Raw genomic sequence first — 20361 nt, 5'->3', positions numbered from 1 at the left:
TGAATATCCACGCAGCAAGATGTCAATCACTGCTGCCATTAGATCAGCTCTTAAATTAGATGCATCTTAAAAACACTGAGTTAAATATCTAGGTTAAAGTACAACCTGCAAGATTCTCAAGGTTAGCCTTCTCATTCTATCCTCTAAACTTCTTGTTGTTTCTGTTGCTGGAATTTTTAAAGTTTTAATTTAATTTTTGTTTTTATCAATGATGTTTTAATTTGTAGAATACTGGTTAACATGGTCATATGTTCAGAATTCCTTTAAAAAAATTTCTTTACCTTGATTCATAACATTTATAAGGTACTTTCAGACTTTCCTTCAACTCCATCGAGGAAGAAGGAGTATGTGAGTATGTGTATATGTATTGGGACAGGAGGGAGAGAAGCAAACAGGGAAGCACATGGGAAAGTGAGATGTCCATAAACTTAAAAACCAATTTATGGAAAGGCATCTGATGTATTTTCTGAATAAGGCCTTGATCAGGGTAACCAATCCTCTTTGTAGCACATTCTACACTGCCCATAAATAAAGGAGTCTCTTTAAATTAACATTTCCAGTATCAATGAACAGTCCAAAAATCCTCATTTCAAGCGTTCGATGAGTCCCTGTGTGAGTCCAAGGTGCAGAAGCTGCGTTCGGGAGAGGTTTGCTAGGTTAGGGAAGGCCGCGAGGAGCTTCTCCCACGCCAATTCCAGCAGGCTAGGTACCACCAGCCAGATCTTAAACAGGGACCCAGTCCGTTTGTTTTCGTGGATGTTCACCACTCCTCCATGAATGTACATGCAACCAGCCTATGAACAAATGGCAGTCAGAAGAGGACAAACTCAAATGGGAGAGAAACAGATAGCAAGGGTGAAGATTCAGCCAACAAAGAAAAAGCATAGTAGGCTGAATCAAGATGAGGTGAAACAAAAAGAATTTCTCACTGATCCCAACATAATGTAGATATCAAGAGGTTTTAAATAATGAATGAGTTACTGAGGACAAAACTACAGATTACTTTTTTACTTTAACAACAAATCACTTTCTATTAACTAACATTAAACTAAGACTTTAATTATCTTAAGTACCAAATACTGGGAAGACAAAGATGAAAACAAAGGCCTTTGCCTTCAAGAAACTAGCAGGATCTTCAGTAATATGGAATCATGGGAGTAAAACTATTCTGCCCTCCCAGGAAAACCTTTGAATCACAGTCTGGGGCCTGAATGCCAGGTGTAGAATTTTTTTTACATTTATGTTGTTCTTTTAAATTTGGGTATGATGGTTTTTCTCCCTTTTGCTCAGAGGAAGAGCTAGCTTTGGAAGGAAGTTTCGAAAACACATTTTTTTTTGTTTGTTTTTTCAGACAGAGTCTTGCTCTGTTGCCCAGGCTAGAGTGCCATGGTGTCAGCCTAGCTCACAGCAACCTCAAACTTCTGGGCTCAAGCAATCCTGCTACCTCAGCCTTCCTAGTAGCTGGGACTACAGGCATGTGCCACCATGCCCGGCTAATTTTTCTATTTTTAGTAGAGACAGGGTCTCACTCTTGCCAGACTGGTCTTGAACTCCTGACCTCAAGTGACCCTCTTGCCTTGGCCTCCCAGAATGCTAGGATTACAGGCATGAGCCACTGTACCCAGCCTCAAAAACATTCTTAATCCTTTTATACTGATATCAGGATCCTTTTTTCTTACTAATATCTTTAAGAAGATTTCCTTATCATCTGCAACAACGTAAGGAAGATATGAAAATAAAAACTTACTGGTGTAACAGCTGCACAGTGAAAATAAACTGGCTCTGGCATGGTAGCTGGGAGCTTCACCCACTGAAAAGTCTGCAGATTCAGTTTCCAGATATCTCCCAGGATCACTTCTCCATTATAGCCCCCACAAATAAATACATCTATCAAGAAGAGAGAAAGCTAAGATCACACAAAGGAAAAGAGGCTATAGCATGTTTTTTTGTTTCTTGTTTTTGTTTTTGAGACAGAGTCTCACTCTGTTGCCCAGGCTAGAGTGCCATGGCGTCAGCCTAGCTCACAGCAACCTCAAACTCCTGGGCTCAAGCAATCCTCCTGCCTCAGCCTCCCGAGTAGCTGGGACTACAGGTATGTGCCACCATGCCCAGGTATAATTTTTTGTCTATATATTTTTAGTTGGACAATTAATTTCTTTTTATTTCTAGTAGAGACAAGGGTCTCACTCTTGCTCAGGCTGGTCTCGAATTCCTGAGCTCAAATGATCCACCGGCCTCAGCCTCCCAGAGTGCTAGGATTACAGGCGTGAGCCACCGCGCCCAGCCTATAGCATGTTTTATAGCAGATCATCTGACCAGCTGACATGGGACCAGTTAAGTGGATTGCCCCTAACATAGAGAATTCATGTATGCAGTCTCTCATGCCATTGTCTTATCCCTCAGTAGAGTCAGGACACTATGTCAGGCTCTTTACTGGGACTAAGGATGTAAGCCTCAAAGGAGGCTTCACAACAGAGTTCTCAATTTCAAATACCTACAGGTTCCAGGCACAAAAAGTGAACCAGCAAGGGAATCCAGGGAAAACAAATAGAAGTCTAGGGAAAACAAACGGAGTGCTTATGCTCTAAAAGAGGTGATAGCTATGCATGCTCCAGCTATTTGATATTTGTCAGGTTGGCAATTGCTATATCTGCCATTTTTTCAAAAGAAGTTGGAAACATGGATTTTTTTAAAAAAGAGAAACATTTGATTTTTAAGTGATGGCCACTAATTCAAAAAATTTTAATACACATATGAGCCAAACAAAACACATGTGCAGGCCACCAATTTGTAAATTCTTCTTTAAAATAATGTCCTGGAAAGAATATACAAGAATATTGTCTCTATCTGCCCATAGAGACAAATGTCCTTTATGCAGACATTTAACTTCAGGAGACACAATCATTACAATGTTCAGTTTGGGGGCATAAAAGAGGTTCTTCCAAACTTTCTTCAGCCAAAAGAGGACAATATGAAACTCCATTTGATCTATAAGTTCTTTACTAGGAACAAAATTTTCCCAAAATGAAAGGTAGTATTTTTGTGTGTTTTTTGGGGGGTGAAATCAGTTATTTGTAACTAATTAGACCAGGTGTCCTCAAATTATGCAGGCTGCCTAGCACATTTATCCAGCCCTCTGGGAGTTTTTGCCACCACTGCCTGTCCTGCTTAGCAGCCAACTCGTCCCGTGCCCATAGTGCGCACTCTCCAACGGTCTGAGGGACAGAGAACTGGCCCTCTGTTTAAAAAGTATGAGGACCCCTGAATTAGACAATTAGACAAATTGCAACAAAGGCTATGTTAAACTTCAAACTAAATGTGCATAACTAAGACTGAATTCCATTTGTATGGCGCTTGGTCTCAAAGAATTAAATGAATACATGTCTTAATTCAGATCTAGATCAATTTTAAGCCAATATTTAATTAAACTATAAAATGCACTGGAAACTTCTTATAGCTAGGATTCAAGGAAAACTACAGCTCCATTCTCAGAGAGACAAAGGCTGAACAATGCCACTATCTATAAATCTTATCCCTAAAGCAGAAGCATAATAAAAACTCCCTCTGTACTAGAGAAGGCAGAATAATCCTAGTTTAAATCTGAACTAAGCTGCTGAAAGAATACAGGCTATCTAATTCATTTATACACACTTTCCTCCCAGAAAAATTTAAGGAGCTATCTCAAACTATAAAATAAGCTGTAAATAAAAAGACAGGAAGGTTATTCAAAGAGGGCATTTATAGATTCAAAGAGTCATTTATCACATTTAGATAAAGCAGCTACAGCTGCTTTCTGATGCCGCATGATGCCTTTGTTGTAATATGGCCAAAGAATGAGCTAAGAGTTCTATTTGGCATCAGACAGAACAGAATCAACTTCATGAAATAGCACTCTGAGGGAGTTATTACAGTTTTAATACAATGTTCACTGAGGTCTCTATTATATAAACATTCAAGATTGTTAGTATTACCTACCATAATTGCAGACATCTGCTAAGGTGGGGTGCTAAAAGATCAGGTGGTGCAATACAAGCTTATTTATCACAAATTTTTGAGTTCTGTTATAACTGAGGGAACCCAAACACTGTACTAGTTTACTTTATCAAAATTGCTAGAAGAGACGCATAACTCTATGGGTTTCCCTTTCCTTTAAGTTTAAACCATAAGAAACAGACTCCTCCCCCCCCCACCCAAAGTTATGTATCTCTTTTGAGGAGCTATCATTAGGAAATAAGACATTTTTAGCAGATACAATTACAGAAATGGAAGCAAAATGTTATTTAGAATCCTTACCATTTTTTATCTGAACACAACTGTGACATCTTCGGGCTGCAGGAAAACCTGCCAAACACATAAATACAGAAATTCTATCATTCACAGAAAGACTGGGAATAATGTTGATATGAGATAGTGAAAGGCATACTATGAATAACTCAAAACAATCCCTTTGTTGAATTAAGCAAACCATTAATTAGTCCTGCCAATCCTTCCATATTTCAAAAGCCATCAGAAGTCTACTCACAATAGTGCAATGCTAAGGTGCCTGGGAAACAGTGGGGGAGTGGCACAGGGGTTACTAGTGGCTTTTCCAAGCCCTTTTACCCACAAAGAGACAGGCAGATCTTGATTTAAGCTCCTACTTCTTATCCCACCCATATTTCAACCACTTCTGCCACAGAATTCAACAATCCCCATTAAAAGGCACTTTGCTTAAGCCAGGCTCAGTGGCTCATGGTTGTAATCCTAGCACTTTGGTAAGCCAAGGTGGAAGGATCACTCGAGGCCAGGGGTCTGAGGTTACAGTGTGCCATGAGGATGCCACGGCACTCTAGCCCAGGCAACAGAGTGAGACCCTATCAAAAAGTCACTTTGTTCAATTCCTAAGGAAGAATAATAATTGGGTTAAGAAATACAAGTATTTTCTAATACCAGTTAAACAGATATTTTACTTGCCATGTAACTCAATAAAATTACTTTTTCCCTTCCAAAACAAGTAAAAGTATAATATACGTTTGTTAAAGATAATGAATCAATCCATTTAATTTACCTATTTTTTCATGGGGCTTTGTTGCAATTTCCTCCCATGCATTTGTTTCAAGGTTGTATGCGTGGATCTTGGAGAAAAAAAAGAACATATACATAGATAAATAAGTAATTTTAGCTAGCCTAAAAATAGATTTTTAAAAAATAGACTTTATTTTTAGAGTAGTTTTAGGTACACAGCAAAATTATGCAGAAAGGTACAGCAATTTTTTATACAGAAAACTGGACTTTTAATAACAGTCTGTGCAAACATATGTTCTTAGTTGAAAAGTTTTTCTTCTTTTGCTTTTTTCTGATCTTTCCTAATTTTAATATAAGGCAAAACATTAAATGAGGCAGTTTGAAAATTAAGCACATATATGATTTTAACTTTTAAAATTCACAGAAAAAAATGAAGGAAAAATATTTGAATAAGAAACAGAAGTGTGCATGACTCCTGATTTTCTTCTGTATGCTGTTCTGCAACTTCCACATTTTCTACAATGAACATGAATCATTTTTAATAACAGAGAAAAGCAAGAGTTGGTAAGGGAGCACAGGAATACAGTTTTGACAGAACTTGAAAAGGATCACTAAGGTTCCAAGGCAGGCCAGGAGCTCTGCAGCCTAATCTAGATATTCTCTGGCATATGTAACTATGACATTTTAGAAATGCCACAGGGATGGATAAATTACAGCCCTTCAGAGCTCAGCTTTCTAAAGTTAGCGATGTGCAGCCCAAAACAAGCCCATCTTTTTAGTTACACAGCATTGACGATGACAGGGATGTGACGTTCTGAGAACCCTAGTTCCAATTCCAATTAGGTGTTCCATTTAAGCTACTATGTCTTCCTTTTAGTCACCTTCCTCATCCAGCATAAGGGTATAATTTTCATAAAGTATTTTTAGTGTGTGATAAATGCAACTGTTGACAAGAAAGCATGATAGGGGCACAGAGTTTGACCCTATAATATAAAGAACTTCTGACACAAAATAGGTATTGATGAGGAACTTGCTAAAATATTAAAATATCTAAAATAACAGGATTGCCTTGCTTAGCATGATACATGCCTCTCTTTATTCTACTCCTTCCTCCCCCCCTTTTTTTTATATACCTTATTTAAGGAATAAGCTGTCCAGGAAGTACCACCTCCCAAGATATAAATCCTCTGCCCATCATGTGCGATTTCATGTCTGTATCTGAAAACATACAATAAAATATATTTATAATTAATTAAAAAATTTCTCTACCTAAGATTTAACTGCAAGGTTTTTTATTGCCTCATTATATATAATAACAATTCATTGGAAGACTGGACGTGGTGGCTCCTGCCTGTAATCCTAGTACATTGGGAGGCCGAGGTGGGAGGATTGCTTGAGCTCAGGAGTTTGAGACCAGCCTGACCAAGAGTGAGACCATCTCTACTGAAAATAGAAAAATCAGAAGGGCACAGTGGCGTGTGCCTGTAGTCTCAGCTAGTCAGGAAACTGAGGCAAGAGGATGGCTTGAGCCTAGGAGTTTGAAGTTGCAGTGGGCTACGATGATGCCATTGCACTCTACCTAGAGTAACACAGCAAAACACTCTCTCAAAAAAAACAAAAAAAAGAAAGAAAAAGAAAAATTCATTAGAAACAACCTGTGTTTAATAATAATGAATTGTTTGCATGAATTATAGAATATGTATAAAATGGATCAATATGCAACCAATAATAATAATTCATATACGATGGTTAATATGTTGAGAACTTCTTTTCATGTCATTGTAAAAAAATCAGATGTAACTTTGGGTCTGCATGCTAAAAAAAAGAAAAAACAAAGAATAAAGAGGAAAAATAAAATATAAAAATTAAAAAAAGAAAAAATCAGAGCAGATAAGTTATAGTATCATTAAAAATTTACAGATACTCAAAACATGCACAGAAAAATGACTTTTATAAGGATATAATCCAAAATGTTAACCCTGGTTACTTCTGAGTATAGATATTGTTTTTTTATTTTCTTCATTTTGCTTATTTGTGTTTTCTATAATCTTCTGTGATAACTTCGTATAAGGGAGGAAATTATTACAGAGTGTTAAAGTGATCTGCCTACATTTAATTAGAGACTACAGACAACGAGTTTTCAAATTAAGATACTTATTTAGCAGAAAATTCTACTACATAGAACTGTGAATACAATATGAAACACCTACCAGAACTTTTATCCAGAAGTCTAGCTAGAAGCTAAAACAATTTATAATATGTCCATAAAATGACTCAAAGAAAGCAACCATGTGAAAATGCTTTGAAAACTTCATCTATTTCTTCCTTTTCCTGAAAGCCCTGGTGCTGACGAAATAAATTATATTAAAATCACTCTAGCAACAGGCCATCTCCCCAAGTCCTCTTATGGTAGTTTTGCAAGAATCAGCCCACTCACATACTAAAATAAAGATAAGTACTTCCTTAGCACCTATATGCCATTTTGTTTAAATGCAACAAAGACATTGGATTAGTCTAAATAGAGTGAATAAAAAATTGTTTACTGTCTTTGCTTTTAAACTGGAGGGGGGGGGGAAATCTCTTCAAGTGTTTCAATGAGTTTAATTCCAAGAAGAGGTGATTGTTATTTGGAAAGAAAAGTGAAAGATCTAGAACTATTACTAGAAAATATAACTAGAGAGAACCATGTGATATCTGAATGTTTTTAACAGAGCACTTAAAATGGATGACCTTTCCATCTATCTATCCATCTGTCCACCTTTCCATCTATCCTTTCTTCCATCCAATCAACATTCACTAGGTACCACTGTGGGCTTGGCACTGTGCCCTATACTGGGGATATATCTGTGAGCAAATGAGTCAAAGAATTCTAATATACAAGTTAAGAAGGAAAATAAAAAAGTAACTGGAAAGTAATTATTGTGCCTATAATATGAAATTTAGTTACAACTGCTACCACTGGTTTCTTCTTCAAAGTGTTACTATCTTCCTAATGCAGAAAGACTAAAGTATAAGAAGAAATGACATGAAAAAATTCTACAGTTCCAATGGCAACTATATGAGGTGATGGATATGTTCATCAGCTTGATTGTGGGAATCATTTCACACTATATACATATATCAAGAATCACATTGTACACCTTAAATATATGTAAATTTTATTTGTCAAGTGTACCTCAATAAATCTGGAGGAAAAACCACAAAAAAAAAAAAATTCTACAGTTCAGAAGGAAATACAACTTCCTCACCAGAAGACCTGCCTGTACTACAGACCCTTCTTTACTACGGAACCAGGATCTACTAGCTAGTTAGCTATTTTAACTAGGGCCAAAGGGTTTTCTTCATATTGCCAATACTCTAAAAGAGGTCAAATGTTAGCAAGAAAGAATAAATAAGTTTTAATTCTTGAACCTCACCTCTCTTCTGGTAGATCACAAGACAGGTTGTTTGGTTTCAGCTGTGTCCACTCTCTGGTATTGAGATCTAATTTGTGCAGGTCTGTGCTGTAAATATAGCCAGTTGTCCCTCCAAAGACATAAAGGGATCCATTGATGATGGCCATGGCCTGGACAACAAGGAAAGGGGAAGAAGACTGACTTATTAACACATGATTAAAGAATGTCAACTTACCAGAATACCCCAAAATCAGGTTTTATGAAATTCTCTTTTACTTTTTAATCTTTAAAAAAATCAGACCCTTAAAGGGCTAAAGACTTTAGAGAACACAGAGATTATTTTTAGAACCTGGAAAATATCTATAGAAAGGTAAAGCTGTACTCAACGGAAAGCAAGTTCTACCTAGACAAGCAAGATGACTCTTAAGTCCTAGCCAATCAGAGAATTTATAGACCTAGGGTATGAGCATTTCCATTGAAAGCTGCTTCCCTTTATAAGCAGTCTGAAGAAAAATGCTCTCAAGAAGAAGAAAGAGATATGAAAATAAGTCATTAGAATGCCTTAAGTAGGAAGTCTAAATTTGGCAGTCCAAGGAACTTGATATTTTCCATCAGACTCTTCTTCAATGTAAGTTCAGCTATTGTTACAGCCACTTCTTAGAGTTCAAATGCCTCCGATGGTAGAAGGCAGAATTATCCAGTATATGGATAACTTTGAAGTGAAAGCTTAAAAGCTGTTTATCAGTACTTATGCTAGCTAGTTAAGAAGCCAAAGCTAGGTTGTTTTGAACTTAGCCAATTATTCTCAAAGAGTTTCTGATGTATAATGGGTTGCTCCCCACTTTTCTGGATATGACTTTTCAGACCTAAGGCTTAAAGCACTGGAACCTAAATTAATCTCTACATAATTTATGTTTTATCTCAGATCCATGTAAAAGTCTCTTGACCAAGTGCAAGTATCATCTACTCTAATACTTACATCAGAAAACTTTTCAAAGAATCTTATCACTCTAAAGATGACAAGACCCAGACCATAGTGGAACCCAATTTCTCATTTGGCATAGGGTGGAGGAAAGTTTCTGACACTGAAACAAACTTCCATACAGGTCTAGGTCATGAACTTAAATTGAATTAGAAACAAACAGTTGGGGCTAGGGGGAAGGAAAGGAAATGGCAAACAACTAGGTTTACAAATTATAATTTCACATCAGAACTGAAAAATCAAATACTAACCACATGGAACTCATTCTCCATTAAAAAAAAAAAGGTAGCAACATAAATATTCTGACATCGTCCTCAGACTTGAAAAATATGAATAAATAAATCCACCATATCTGGCCACAAATTAGTACCTGTCCATATATACGACTGGGTTTCTTCCCTCGACAGCTGAGCAAAGCCCATCTCTTGTACTTCACATTACAGACATGGACATCATTGCCGTTGCTCTCACCAAATGGGATGCCTGTACCTCCAAACACCAACAGGTTGTTTCCATGCAGCACAACTGCGGAAGGAAAATCACAAATTCCATTTACATACTGGCTACCTGCAATGTGTTCCCGCATAAACCCAGAATATCTGAGAAACACAGAAATATCTGCTTTAATGCTCTCATAAGATAGCCCGAACCACTAACACCTAACTATAGGTTGAGCATCCCAAATTTGAAAATCCGAAATTCAAAATGCACCAAAATCTGAAACTTTTTGAGCACTGACATGCTCAATGGAAATGCTTGGATTTGGGATGCTAAGTATAATATAAATATCCCCAAGTCCAAAAAAAACCTGAAATGTGAAACACTTCTGGTCCCAGGCATTTCAGGTGAGGGATACATAACCTGTACTATAAAGTTATGTAGAAAAAGGTCTAATTCACACTATATAGAATGTATAATATAGTTCACTATTAGGTATGACATGTACTCAACACATATTTGTGGAATTCACTCAATACTATGTATAACAATACTGAATTATGTGAACTACACTATACCACTGCTACTCAAGACAGTTCAAGTATGCCGCAAAGCAGAGATCATCTTTGCCTTAGCCAAGAAGCAAAGACTCAGTGGGACTCAGGATGAAGGGATTAAAGGATCATTCTGTTTTTGCCAGGAAATGATCTCTGCATATAAAATGATGACTTCTGTCATTTTAATCCTCTACCAGATAAAAAGAAACACACCAATATCCTACAGTCAACTCTGGTGTTCTTCCTCTCTATATCTCTTACGTTCCTGCCACTACACACATGCACACGCACACACTGATTCACTTACTCTCTCACACACACTCTCTCTTTCTCTCTCTCTCAAAATAGTGTTCTTGTATTATTTCAGTGGCTTTCTTTTTAAACCACTTCTTTAATTGATACAGTGCAGAAGTCAACAGCATGGGCTCTGGAGCCAGCAAGGGCTGGGTTTAAATTACAGTGTGACCTCAGGAAACTTATTTAACCTCCCTAAACGAATCTTTACAATAATAACGCTACGAGGTAGGAACAATTAATATATTCTCAATTTTTATAAATGATAAAACAGAGGTAGAGAACAATTTAAATAATTTGTTTGGCTGGGAGCGGTGGCTCATACCTATAAACCCAGCACTTTGAGAGGCCAAGGTGGGTGGAGGGATGGCTTGAGCCCAGAGGTTCAAGACCAGCCTGGGCAACATTGCAAGACCACATCTCTACAAAAAAATAAATAAATAACTTGTTAAAGATTTCCTAAAAAGAACCTTGCCGGCCGGGCGCTGTGGCTCACGCCTGTAATCCTAGCTCTTGAGAGGCCGAGGCGGGCGGATTGCTCAAGGTCAGGAGTTCAAAACCAGCCTGAGCAAGAGCGAGACCCCGTCTCTACTATAAATAGAAAGAAATTAATTGGCCAACTGATATATATATAAAAAATTAGCCGGGCATGGTGGCGCATGCCTGTAGTCCCAGCTACTCGGGAGGCTGAGGCAGAAGGATCACTCAAGCCCAGGAGTTTGAGGTTGCTGTGAGCTAGGCTGACGCCACGGCACTCACTCTAGCCTGGACAACAAAATGAGACTCTGTCTCAAAAAAAAAAAAAAAAAAAAAAAAAGAACCTTGCCAATCTAGGATTCATCCCAGGCAGTCTGGCTCCAGAGCCTGGACTCTTAGCCATTACCCTTAGGGCCTCTCTAAAGACTCACTTTTGTCATTTGTACAGTGGCAATCATTCCAGTACCTGCATCACAGGGATGCCGCAAGATCCAGTAGATACTGTGTGTGAAGTACAATCCTACCTCGTTTTATAGCGCTTTGCTTCACTGTATTTACTTCATCACACTTTGCAAGATATTGCGTTTTTTCTCTCTCCCTATCCCTCCCTTAGCCCTACCCTTTCCAACTTCTAGTATCCTCTGTCTTACTTTTTACTTCTATAAGATTGACTCCTTTTTTTATTTTTTTTTTTATTTTTTTTTTTTTGAGACAGAGTCTCGCTTTGTTGCCCAGGCTAGAGTGAGTGCCATGGCGTCAGCCTCGCTCACAGCAACCTCACACTCCTGAGCTCAAGCAATCCTGCTGCCTCAGCCTCCCAAGTAGCTGGGACTACAGGCATGCACCACCATGCCCGGCTAATTTTTTCTATATATATTTGTTGGCCAATTAATTTCTTTCCATTTATAGTAGAGACGGGGTCTCACTCTTGCTCAGGCTGGTTTCGAACTCCTGACCTTGAGCAATCCTCCCGCCTCGGCCTCCCAGAGTGCTAGGATTACAGGCGTGAGCCACTGCGCCCGGCCAAGATTGACTCTTTAAAGCTAGAAATGATTAAGCTTAGTGAGGAAGGCATGTCTAAAGCCAAGATAGGCCAAAACCTAGAACTCTAGTGCCAAACAGTTAGCCAGTGGTCAATGTAAAGGAAAAGTTCTTGAAGGAAATTAAAAGTGCTATTCCGGTGAACACACAAATGGTAAGAAAGGCAAACAGCCTTATTGCTGATATGGAGAAAGTTTCAGTAGTCTGGACAGAAGATCAAACCAGCCACAAGCCTTAAGCCAAAGCCTAATCCAGAGCAAGGCCATGACTCTCTTTAATTCTATGAAGGCTGAGAGAGGCGAGGAAGCTCCAGAAGAAAAGTTGGAAGGTAGCAGAATTTGGTTCCATGAGGTTTAAGGAAAGAAGCGGTCTCTATAGGTTAAGCAGCAAGTGCTGACATAGAAGCTGTAGCAAGGTATTTGGAAGATCTAACTAAGATAATGGATTGCTTGAGGCCAGGAGTTCAAGACCAGCCTAAGCAAAAACGAGACCCCATCTCTACTAAAAATAGAAAAAATTAGCCAGGCATGGTGGCGCATGCCTGTAGTCCCAGCTACTTGGGAGGCTGAGGCAGGAGGATCGTTGGAGTCCAGGAGTTTGAGGTTACTGTGAGCTAGGCCAACACCATGGCACTCTAGCCTGGACAACAGAATGAGACTCTGTCTCAAAAAAAAAAAAAAAACAAAGAAACACAAAAGGGAGCACTAATGCAACCGTGCAGCTGGTGACTTTAAGTGGAAGCCAGCATTCATTTACCATTCCAAAAATCCTGGGACCTTTAAGAATTATGCTAAATCTACTCTGCCTGTGCTGTGTAAGTGGAATAATAAAACCTGCAAAACAGCACAGCTGTAAGGTTTACTGAATATTTTAAGCCCACTGTTGAGACCTAGTACTCAGGAAAAAAAGATTCCTTTCAAAATATTACTGCTCATTGACAGTGCACCTGGTCACCCAAGAGCTCTCTTTGGAGATGTACAAGGAAATTAATATTGTTTTCATGCCTGCTAACACAATATCAATTATGTAGCCCATGGATCCATTCTGAAGCTCATTGACAGTGCACCTGGTCACCCAAGAGCTCTCTTTGGAGATGTACAAGGAGATTAATATTGTTTGCATGCCTGCTAACACAATATCCATTCTGTAGCCCATGTAACAAACAGTAATTTCAATTTTCAAGTCTTATTATTTAAGAAATACATTTTGTAAGACTATAGCTGCCATAGACAGTGATTTTCTGATGGATCTGGACAAAGTAAATTGAAAACCTTCTGGAAAGGATTCCCCATTCCAGATTCCATTAAGAAGAACATTAGTGAGTCAGGGAGGTCAAAATATTAACATTAACAGGAGTTTGGAAGAAACTGATTCCAACTCTCATGGATGACTTTGAAGCGTTCAGACTCCAGTGGAGGAATTAACTATGGATGTGATGGAAATAGCAAGAGAACTAGAACCAGAAATGGAGCCTGAGCTGCGCACAGTGACACATGCCTGTAGTCCCAGCTACTTGAGAGGCTGAGGCTAGAGGATCGCTTGAGCCCAGGAGTTTGAGGCCAGCCCAGGCCATATAGCAAGACTCTGTCTCTAACACAAAAACAAACCAAAAAAAGAAGAAGAAAAAAAAAAAGAAAAAGAAATGAAGCCTGAAGATGTGACTGAATTGCTGCAATCTCACAATCAATCTTGAATGGATAAGGAGTTGTTGCTTACAGATAGGCAAAAAAAGTAGTTTCTTGAGATGCAATCTACTCCTGGTGAAAATGCTGTGAACATTGTTGAAATGACAAGGGATTTAGAAAATTACATAAACTGAGTTGATAAAGCAGGGGGAGAATTTGAGAAGACTCACTCCAATTTTGAAAGAAGTTCTACTGTGGGTCAAATGCTATCAAACAGCATTGTGTGCTACAGAGAAATCTTTCATGGAAGGAAAAGTCAATCAATGTTTGCTACTTCAATGTTATCTTACTTTAAGAAATGGCCACAGCCACTCCAATCTTCTGCAACCACTACCCAGATCAGTCAGTTGCCATCAACATCAAGGGAAGACCCCACACCAGTAAAAAGACTGACTTGCTGAAGGCTCAGATGTCCATTAGAATTTTTTAGCAATAAAATATTTTTAATTAAGGTATGTACTTTTTTAAAAAACATAATGCTATTGTAGACTTAATCAACCAAAGTACAGTGTAAACGTAACTTTTATTTTTATTTATTTATTTATTTATTTGAGACAGAGTCTCACTCTGTTGCCCGGGCTAGAGTGCCATGGCATCAGCCTAGCTCACAGAAACCTCAAACTCCTGGGCTCAAGCAATCCTCCCACCTCGGCCTCCCAGAGTGCTAGGATTACAGGCGTGAGTCACCTCACCCGAACTAAACATAACTTTCATATGTACTGAGAGACCAAAGAAAAATTTATGTGACTTGCTTTATTTGCAATGGTCTGGAACTGATCCTGCAATATCTCTGAGGTATGCCTGTACTTCACTTGATAGCTATTAATTATCATCGTTATAAGTCCCATTTGTTGATTTTCTACTACATCTTGCCTAGCATATATATGATACTTTATATTACTTCTTGGCCTCTTGGCTAAGATCAAGTATATATGATACTTTATAGTGAACCCTCTAAGATCCCATTTTACAGGTAAGGAAATTAAAGCTAAAACTCATCTGGCAACTAAATGGTATACAGCTGGATTCAAACTCAGGACTCAAGTGATTATGAATCACCATGCTATATTATTATCATAGTAAAAAGCTTATCCATCCACAGGGTTAAATCATATTATAGTATTAGAAGTTATTAACAAGAAACATGTGACATTGAACCCGGCCTCTCAGATGTTTCATAAAGTGAAGTTAAAAAATGCTTGCACTCACGTGACATAGATGCCAATTCCCGGGGCATGTAGCCATCTGTGCCCATCTGGTGCCACACTCCTGTAGCAAAATGGTACCTCCAGAGCTCCCTGAAGAGAGGGTAGTCTTCATTGTCTGGCCCTCCCGACTCATCATAATCTGGGTTATAACCTCCAAACACATACAGATTGGTATTGTCTGCCACACAACGATGTCCACTTCGTGCTGGCGGAGGTCTGTGGCCTAGGAGAGAAAAGGACATTTTCCCACAGTGGCCTACCAGATTAAAAGCACAAACAAAATTAGGTAACAACCATTTTAGCTTTAAAAGAGAATCAGAGAAGATTCAAATAATCATCCAAAAGCTAACAGGACAAATTTTCTTATGTCCTTAGAGGAGGAAAAAAACACAGGCCAACTGAATTAAACTGTGAATATTAGAGGACTACATAAATATAATCACAAATGTGAATGAGTCATATACAAATAAAAATATACACACAAAAAAACCTATGATTTTTCCACAAGATATAATTATATACTTAAAATGAAGACTGGCTGTCAAGGAGTTATAGCAAAGTTTAGAATTTAAATACCATTCCAGATATCATGGTGGTTAACAAAGAATATGCTTATATTTATCTCAGAGGACATCTTTCATCCTATTAAGAGTTTTACTAAGAAAAGCTATTTCTACAATTTATATTTGAAAGCTTTCTGAAGTTTAAATTACATCAACTAGTTCACTAAAAATTATTTCAAGGTTATTTTAGAGTAAAAACAAAATTTTTTTATTAGTTCTATTATATTATCCTTATAATTTTTTATACTGTATGCAAACCCTCACATAGCTTCAGAACCAAAAATGCTTAAATATATATTGGGTGGAATAAGAAGCTACTATAGTTGTTTACTGCCCTAAAGATGCATCTACTTTTATATGTAATAGATACTATTAATAATATAACATTAATTTTTAGGACAATGCTAGACCCCTAATAAACATCTGTTAAACAAATAAACATTTATTATTACCAACCTAATACAGGCCTTATTTTTTTTTAAGTCAAAATTCCACTTTCTAGGGCATGGTTTTTAAACAAGAACTGAAAAGAAATTTTCCATATATCTAGAGCAATTAAAAAACAAAAGAAAAATCAGTGAATCACTGAGTCAGTCAGGTCCAACCTGTTAGTCCTATTTGAGCATCTTTGATGGTTCCTCACCCTCAAGTACCAAGTCCTCTGCCCTGCATTTTAGAGCAGCAGTCCCCAATCTTTTTGGCACCAGGGACTGGTTTCACTGAAGATAATTTTTTCATGGGTAGGGGATGGGGAGGAGGCAGAGCTCAGGCAGTGATGCCAACAATGGGGAGCAGCTGGAAATACAGATGAAGATCTGCTGGCTTGCTCTCCGCTGCTCACCTCCTGCTGTGCATCCAGTTCCTAAGTTTCATGGAAGACAATTATTTTTGGCAGGGGGGTGGCGCACACCTTAGGTGGTGATGCAGCCTGGTTCCTAACAGACTGGTCTGCGGACCAAGGATTGGGGACCATAGTATATTGAGGACTGCAGTTTTAGAGCCTCTCCCCCACTAGCCTTGTCCTGCCTTCTCTCTCACGCTCACTACTGCACAGACTCCCTCTCTTACACCTTTGCCTGGTCTCCCTATGCTTTAATCCCTAGTTGTGGAAATGTCTCCAAGGCTAGCCCATGCAGCCCTTTCTCATCAGGCAAATCCTAGGGCCTCCTAGTTCAGTACCATACTACTCAAATATTAGGGCATACATGTACAATTAATAAAACTACGTAAATACCCAAAAAAATATTAGGCAAACTATAATCAATTGGCAAATTTACTAATGAGCTGTGATTTATCTTAAAGGAAGAACTCAATTTCTCTTTCTAGTACTAAACCACAGAAAGTGTGGTATGGATACAAGAGCAAGGGCTCCCTCCTATGGAAATCCAGATTGGAATCCAAGTTCTTTCTAACTGCTACCTTGAGCAAGGTACTGACTTTCACTGAGGTTTAAGCATCTTCATTTGTCTGTGGGGATGTTATTACCGTACCTCATAGATTGATTACATGTGTTATGTTAAAAGATGTTTATTGGTTTGTATAGCATCCTTTTAGGAGGCTGTGAGGTGAGGGAAGAGGAATGTATGTGTATTCACCTTTCTATGATGAAACCTAGGGCACAAAGAAAACACTGAACAGCTGGGAATCTGCTAATTTGGCATTTAATTTTGTCCTTCATTTTTCTTATACAAACAGATCATAAGCTCCTTAAGGGCAAAGGTCATGTATAATAATTATCCTGTATCACCCATGACACCTAAAACAATTGGAGATACATAACAGGTACTACAAGTTTTGTTCACTTTAGCTTCAGGTCAAAGCAAACAGTGACATGGATGATTAAAACAGTGTCCAATCCTCAGTGGACTTTGATATTATTATGCTTAAGAGATATATGATTTAGGAGACAGGTATTAGATTATGCAATGGTCTTCTCAAGACACAAATGCTCTAAGAATTAATGAGACAAATTTAAAGACAAAACATAATGGAGTTGCTATGGTCAATAAATAGGAACTCTAAGAATTCTATGTCATTTGCTGTATTACCTGAAGCCAATACATAATTTTTAAAGCTGCTTTTGGGAAAATATGAAAAGAAATGCAGTATATTCTAGATTTTCTCTAAATGGCTGTTCAGCAGAGAATGTATTCCATTATAAGTTTATTGCCAACTATTTCTGTGACAATTATAACTCACTCACACAGATTATACATCGAGGAGCCAGTAAAAAGATGGTTTTATGTTTATACATCATTCATTAAGTCAAAAACTTTACTGGACACCAGATATGTATCATGTACTGTGGTAGGTGCTGGGGATACAGTGATAAGACGATTACTATCTCTGTCTTCTGTAGCTTGCAGTCTAGTTCTGCGCTGTTCAACACGATGGCTACTAGCCATAACATATGGCCATTGAGTAGGTGAATAGGGCTGGTCCAAACTGATACATGCTTTAAATGTAAAATACCCACAGGATTTCAAAGACTTAGTACCCCGAAACGAATGTAAAATTATTAGTTTTTATATTGATTATATGTTAAAATGACATGTTTTATATACTGGGTTAAATAAAAATAAAATTAATATCACCTTTCTTACTTTTTTAACATGGGTAATAGAGAATGTTTAATTTTGTGGCTCACATAATATTTCTATCAGACATTGCTGGTCTAGCCTAATTACGAGCTTCTGTTAATAATTTCCAGATCTGCTGGGCACAGTGGCTCACACCTATAATCCCAGCACTTTGGGAGGCCAACTCGGAAGGATCACTTGAGCCCAGGAGTTTGAGGCTGCAGTGAACTATGATCATGCCATTGTACTCCAGCATGGGCAACAGAGAGAAATCCTATCTCAAAAGGAAAAAAAAAAAAAAAAGATCTGTGCAAATCAAACTGTTGGGTAAAGAGCATCTAATCAATGTTTGATAGACATTAGACATCCTGTCAAGGATCCTTATAGCTGGAAGTAAAGAGGCAAGTCCTCTCTCTAGTCGGTAACCACAGATTTCTTTCTCATATTTATAGCCTAAGAGTGACTAAATATTAAAAAGCCATTTCATTTTGAATAACTATGGGAAGTTGTTAATGCCATGGAGACTAAGCATTAACTTTCATTATAGGGTCCTCAACCTTGACAAAAATGAAATTGGGTTTAGAGTCTATAAAGTAGCTCTCTAAATCCTCCCCCAAATTCTCCATGTGCAAATCCCATTTTCCTAAAAATTACTTGCTGCTAATAAAATCTCCATAGAATTGGTTTACCTGATTCTGGAACTTCTATTAGAGAATGTAAAAGTAAAAAATTAAAACGGAACACGTATGCAGAAGTTATTTCTCATAATATCCAGAAGAGAACATACAGCTAAGGGATGTGTACCTGTGATGCCTGACCCATCTTCTCTTCCATGCCACAAGCACTTGCTCTTTACCTCAGGGAGTAAGCAGGAGCTTACAGAAACCAGGGAAATGGGTTTTAGTTTCTAGCCCAAAGGCAGAAAAAGTGTCTATATCTGAGATAATGTCACAGATGATTAAGTTGTTCCCAATGTTTTCACTATTATAAATAATACTGTTAACAAAGCTTCCTCCGCATATATTCATATGCAAGGCATGAGTATTTCTGGAAGGAGAATTTCTGAGTCAAAGGAATATGCATTTAAAATTGTCATAGTTACACTAGTGTTATAAGGACCATATTGCTCTCCAAAAAGAATGGACCAATTTATACTCCCAGCAATTGTGTATGGAAGTCTCTATTTCTTCATGCTGTCTTTATCCTTTTTTTTGTGCCAATCTGATGGGTACAAATTGGAGTCAGGTTAATTTGCATTTCCCTTATTTTACTGGTTCACATGTTATTGGTGTATTTGTATTTCAGACATAAAGCCATCATGTCTGCAACTTACTCTCAAATGGTTGAAACAGAAAATCAATATGCATATACATATATCTACATATATATGTATTATGCATTGAGGGGAAAGAGAGATGAGGGGGAGGAGGACAAAACAAATGAGATACAATGTTAACATTTGGGGAATCTGGGTGAAGGATTTTTTTCTTTTTTTGAGACTGGGCATCACTCTGTCACCCAGTCTGGAGTGCAGTGGCATCATCATAGCTCATTGTAACCTCACACTCTTGGACCCAAGCGATCCTCCTGCCTCAGCCTCCCAAGTAGCTAGGACTAAAGACACACACAACCATGCTTGGCTAATTTTTTTAAAAAAATTTTGTAAAGACAGGGTCTTACTATGTTGCCCAAGCTAGTCTCAATCTCCTGGGCTCAAACTATCCCCCTTCCTCGGCCTCCAAAAGTGCTGGGACTATAAGTGTGAGCCACCCCACTCAGCCAGAAGAATTTTTTACTATTCTTGAAATGTTCTGTTAAGTCTGAAATAATATCAAAATAAAGATTAAATTTTTTAAAAGTCCCTTGGGGATTTTATTTGGGACAACCCATGAAGTAACAATCTCTAGCCATTTATTCCTGTCTTTTTTGATGTCCATCAATATAGTTTCATTGTTTTCTTGTTTTTTAAAAAGTACTTTATAAATTTCCATATAATTGTGAATAGATGTCTCTTTTATTTTCTAATTAGTTGTTGTTAATATGTAGGAAAGTGATTTACTTTTGCAAGTTTAAATGTAATCCAGCCAGCTTTCTGAACTCTAGTATTAGATATCATTAATTATCTTGAATTTTATAGG

At 37.8% G+C, this 20361-nt stretch overlaps 1 protein-coding gene across 2 annotated transcripts in view; it reads right to left on the bottom strand.

Moving 5' to 3' along the window:
• Positions 1 to 439: 439 nt before the first annotated feature.
• KLHDC10 (kelch domain containing 10) overlaps positions 440 to 20361 on the bottom strand; it is a 55593-nt gene continuing 35671 nt past the window's right edge. For both annotated transcript variants that reach the window (XM_012789210.3, XM_012789211.3), the window contains 8 exons: positions 15083 to 15304; positions 9752 to 9906; positions 8421 to 8569; positions 6138 to 6222; positions 5048 to 5114; positions 4294 to 4341; positions 1748 to 1887; positions 440 to 794 (listed from right to left, as the gene is read on the bottom strand). In XM_012789210.3, the coding sequence (XP_012644664.1) occupies positions 585 to 794; positions 1748 to 1887; positions 4294 to 4341; positions 5048 to 5114; positions 6138 to 6222; positions 8421 to 8569; positions 9752 to 9906; positions 15083 to 15304 (1076 nt within the window). In that variant the 3' untranslated portion in view covers positions 440 to 584. The remainder of the gene's footprint in view (positions 795 to 1747; positions 1888 to 4293; positions 4342 to 5047; positions 5115 to 6137; positions 6223 to 8420; positions 8570 to 9751; positions 9907 to 15082; positions 15305 to 20361) is intronic.

Source organism: Microcebus murinus, chromosome 9, assembly GCF_040939455.1.
Source record: "Microcebus murinus isolate Inina chromosome 9, M.murinus_Inina_mat1.0, whole genome shotgun sequence".
Lineage (NCBI taxonomy): Eukaryota > Metazoa > Chordata > Mammalia > Primates > Cheirogaleidae > Microcebus > Microcebus murinus.
The sequence above is the reverse complement of the archived record's forward strand: the minus strand, read 5'-3'. Positions and strand labels throughout refer to the sequence as shown.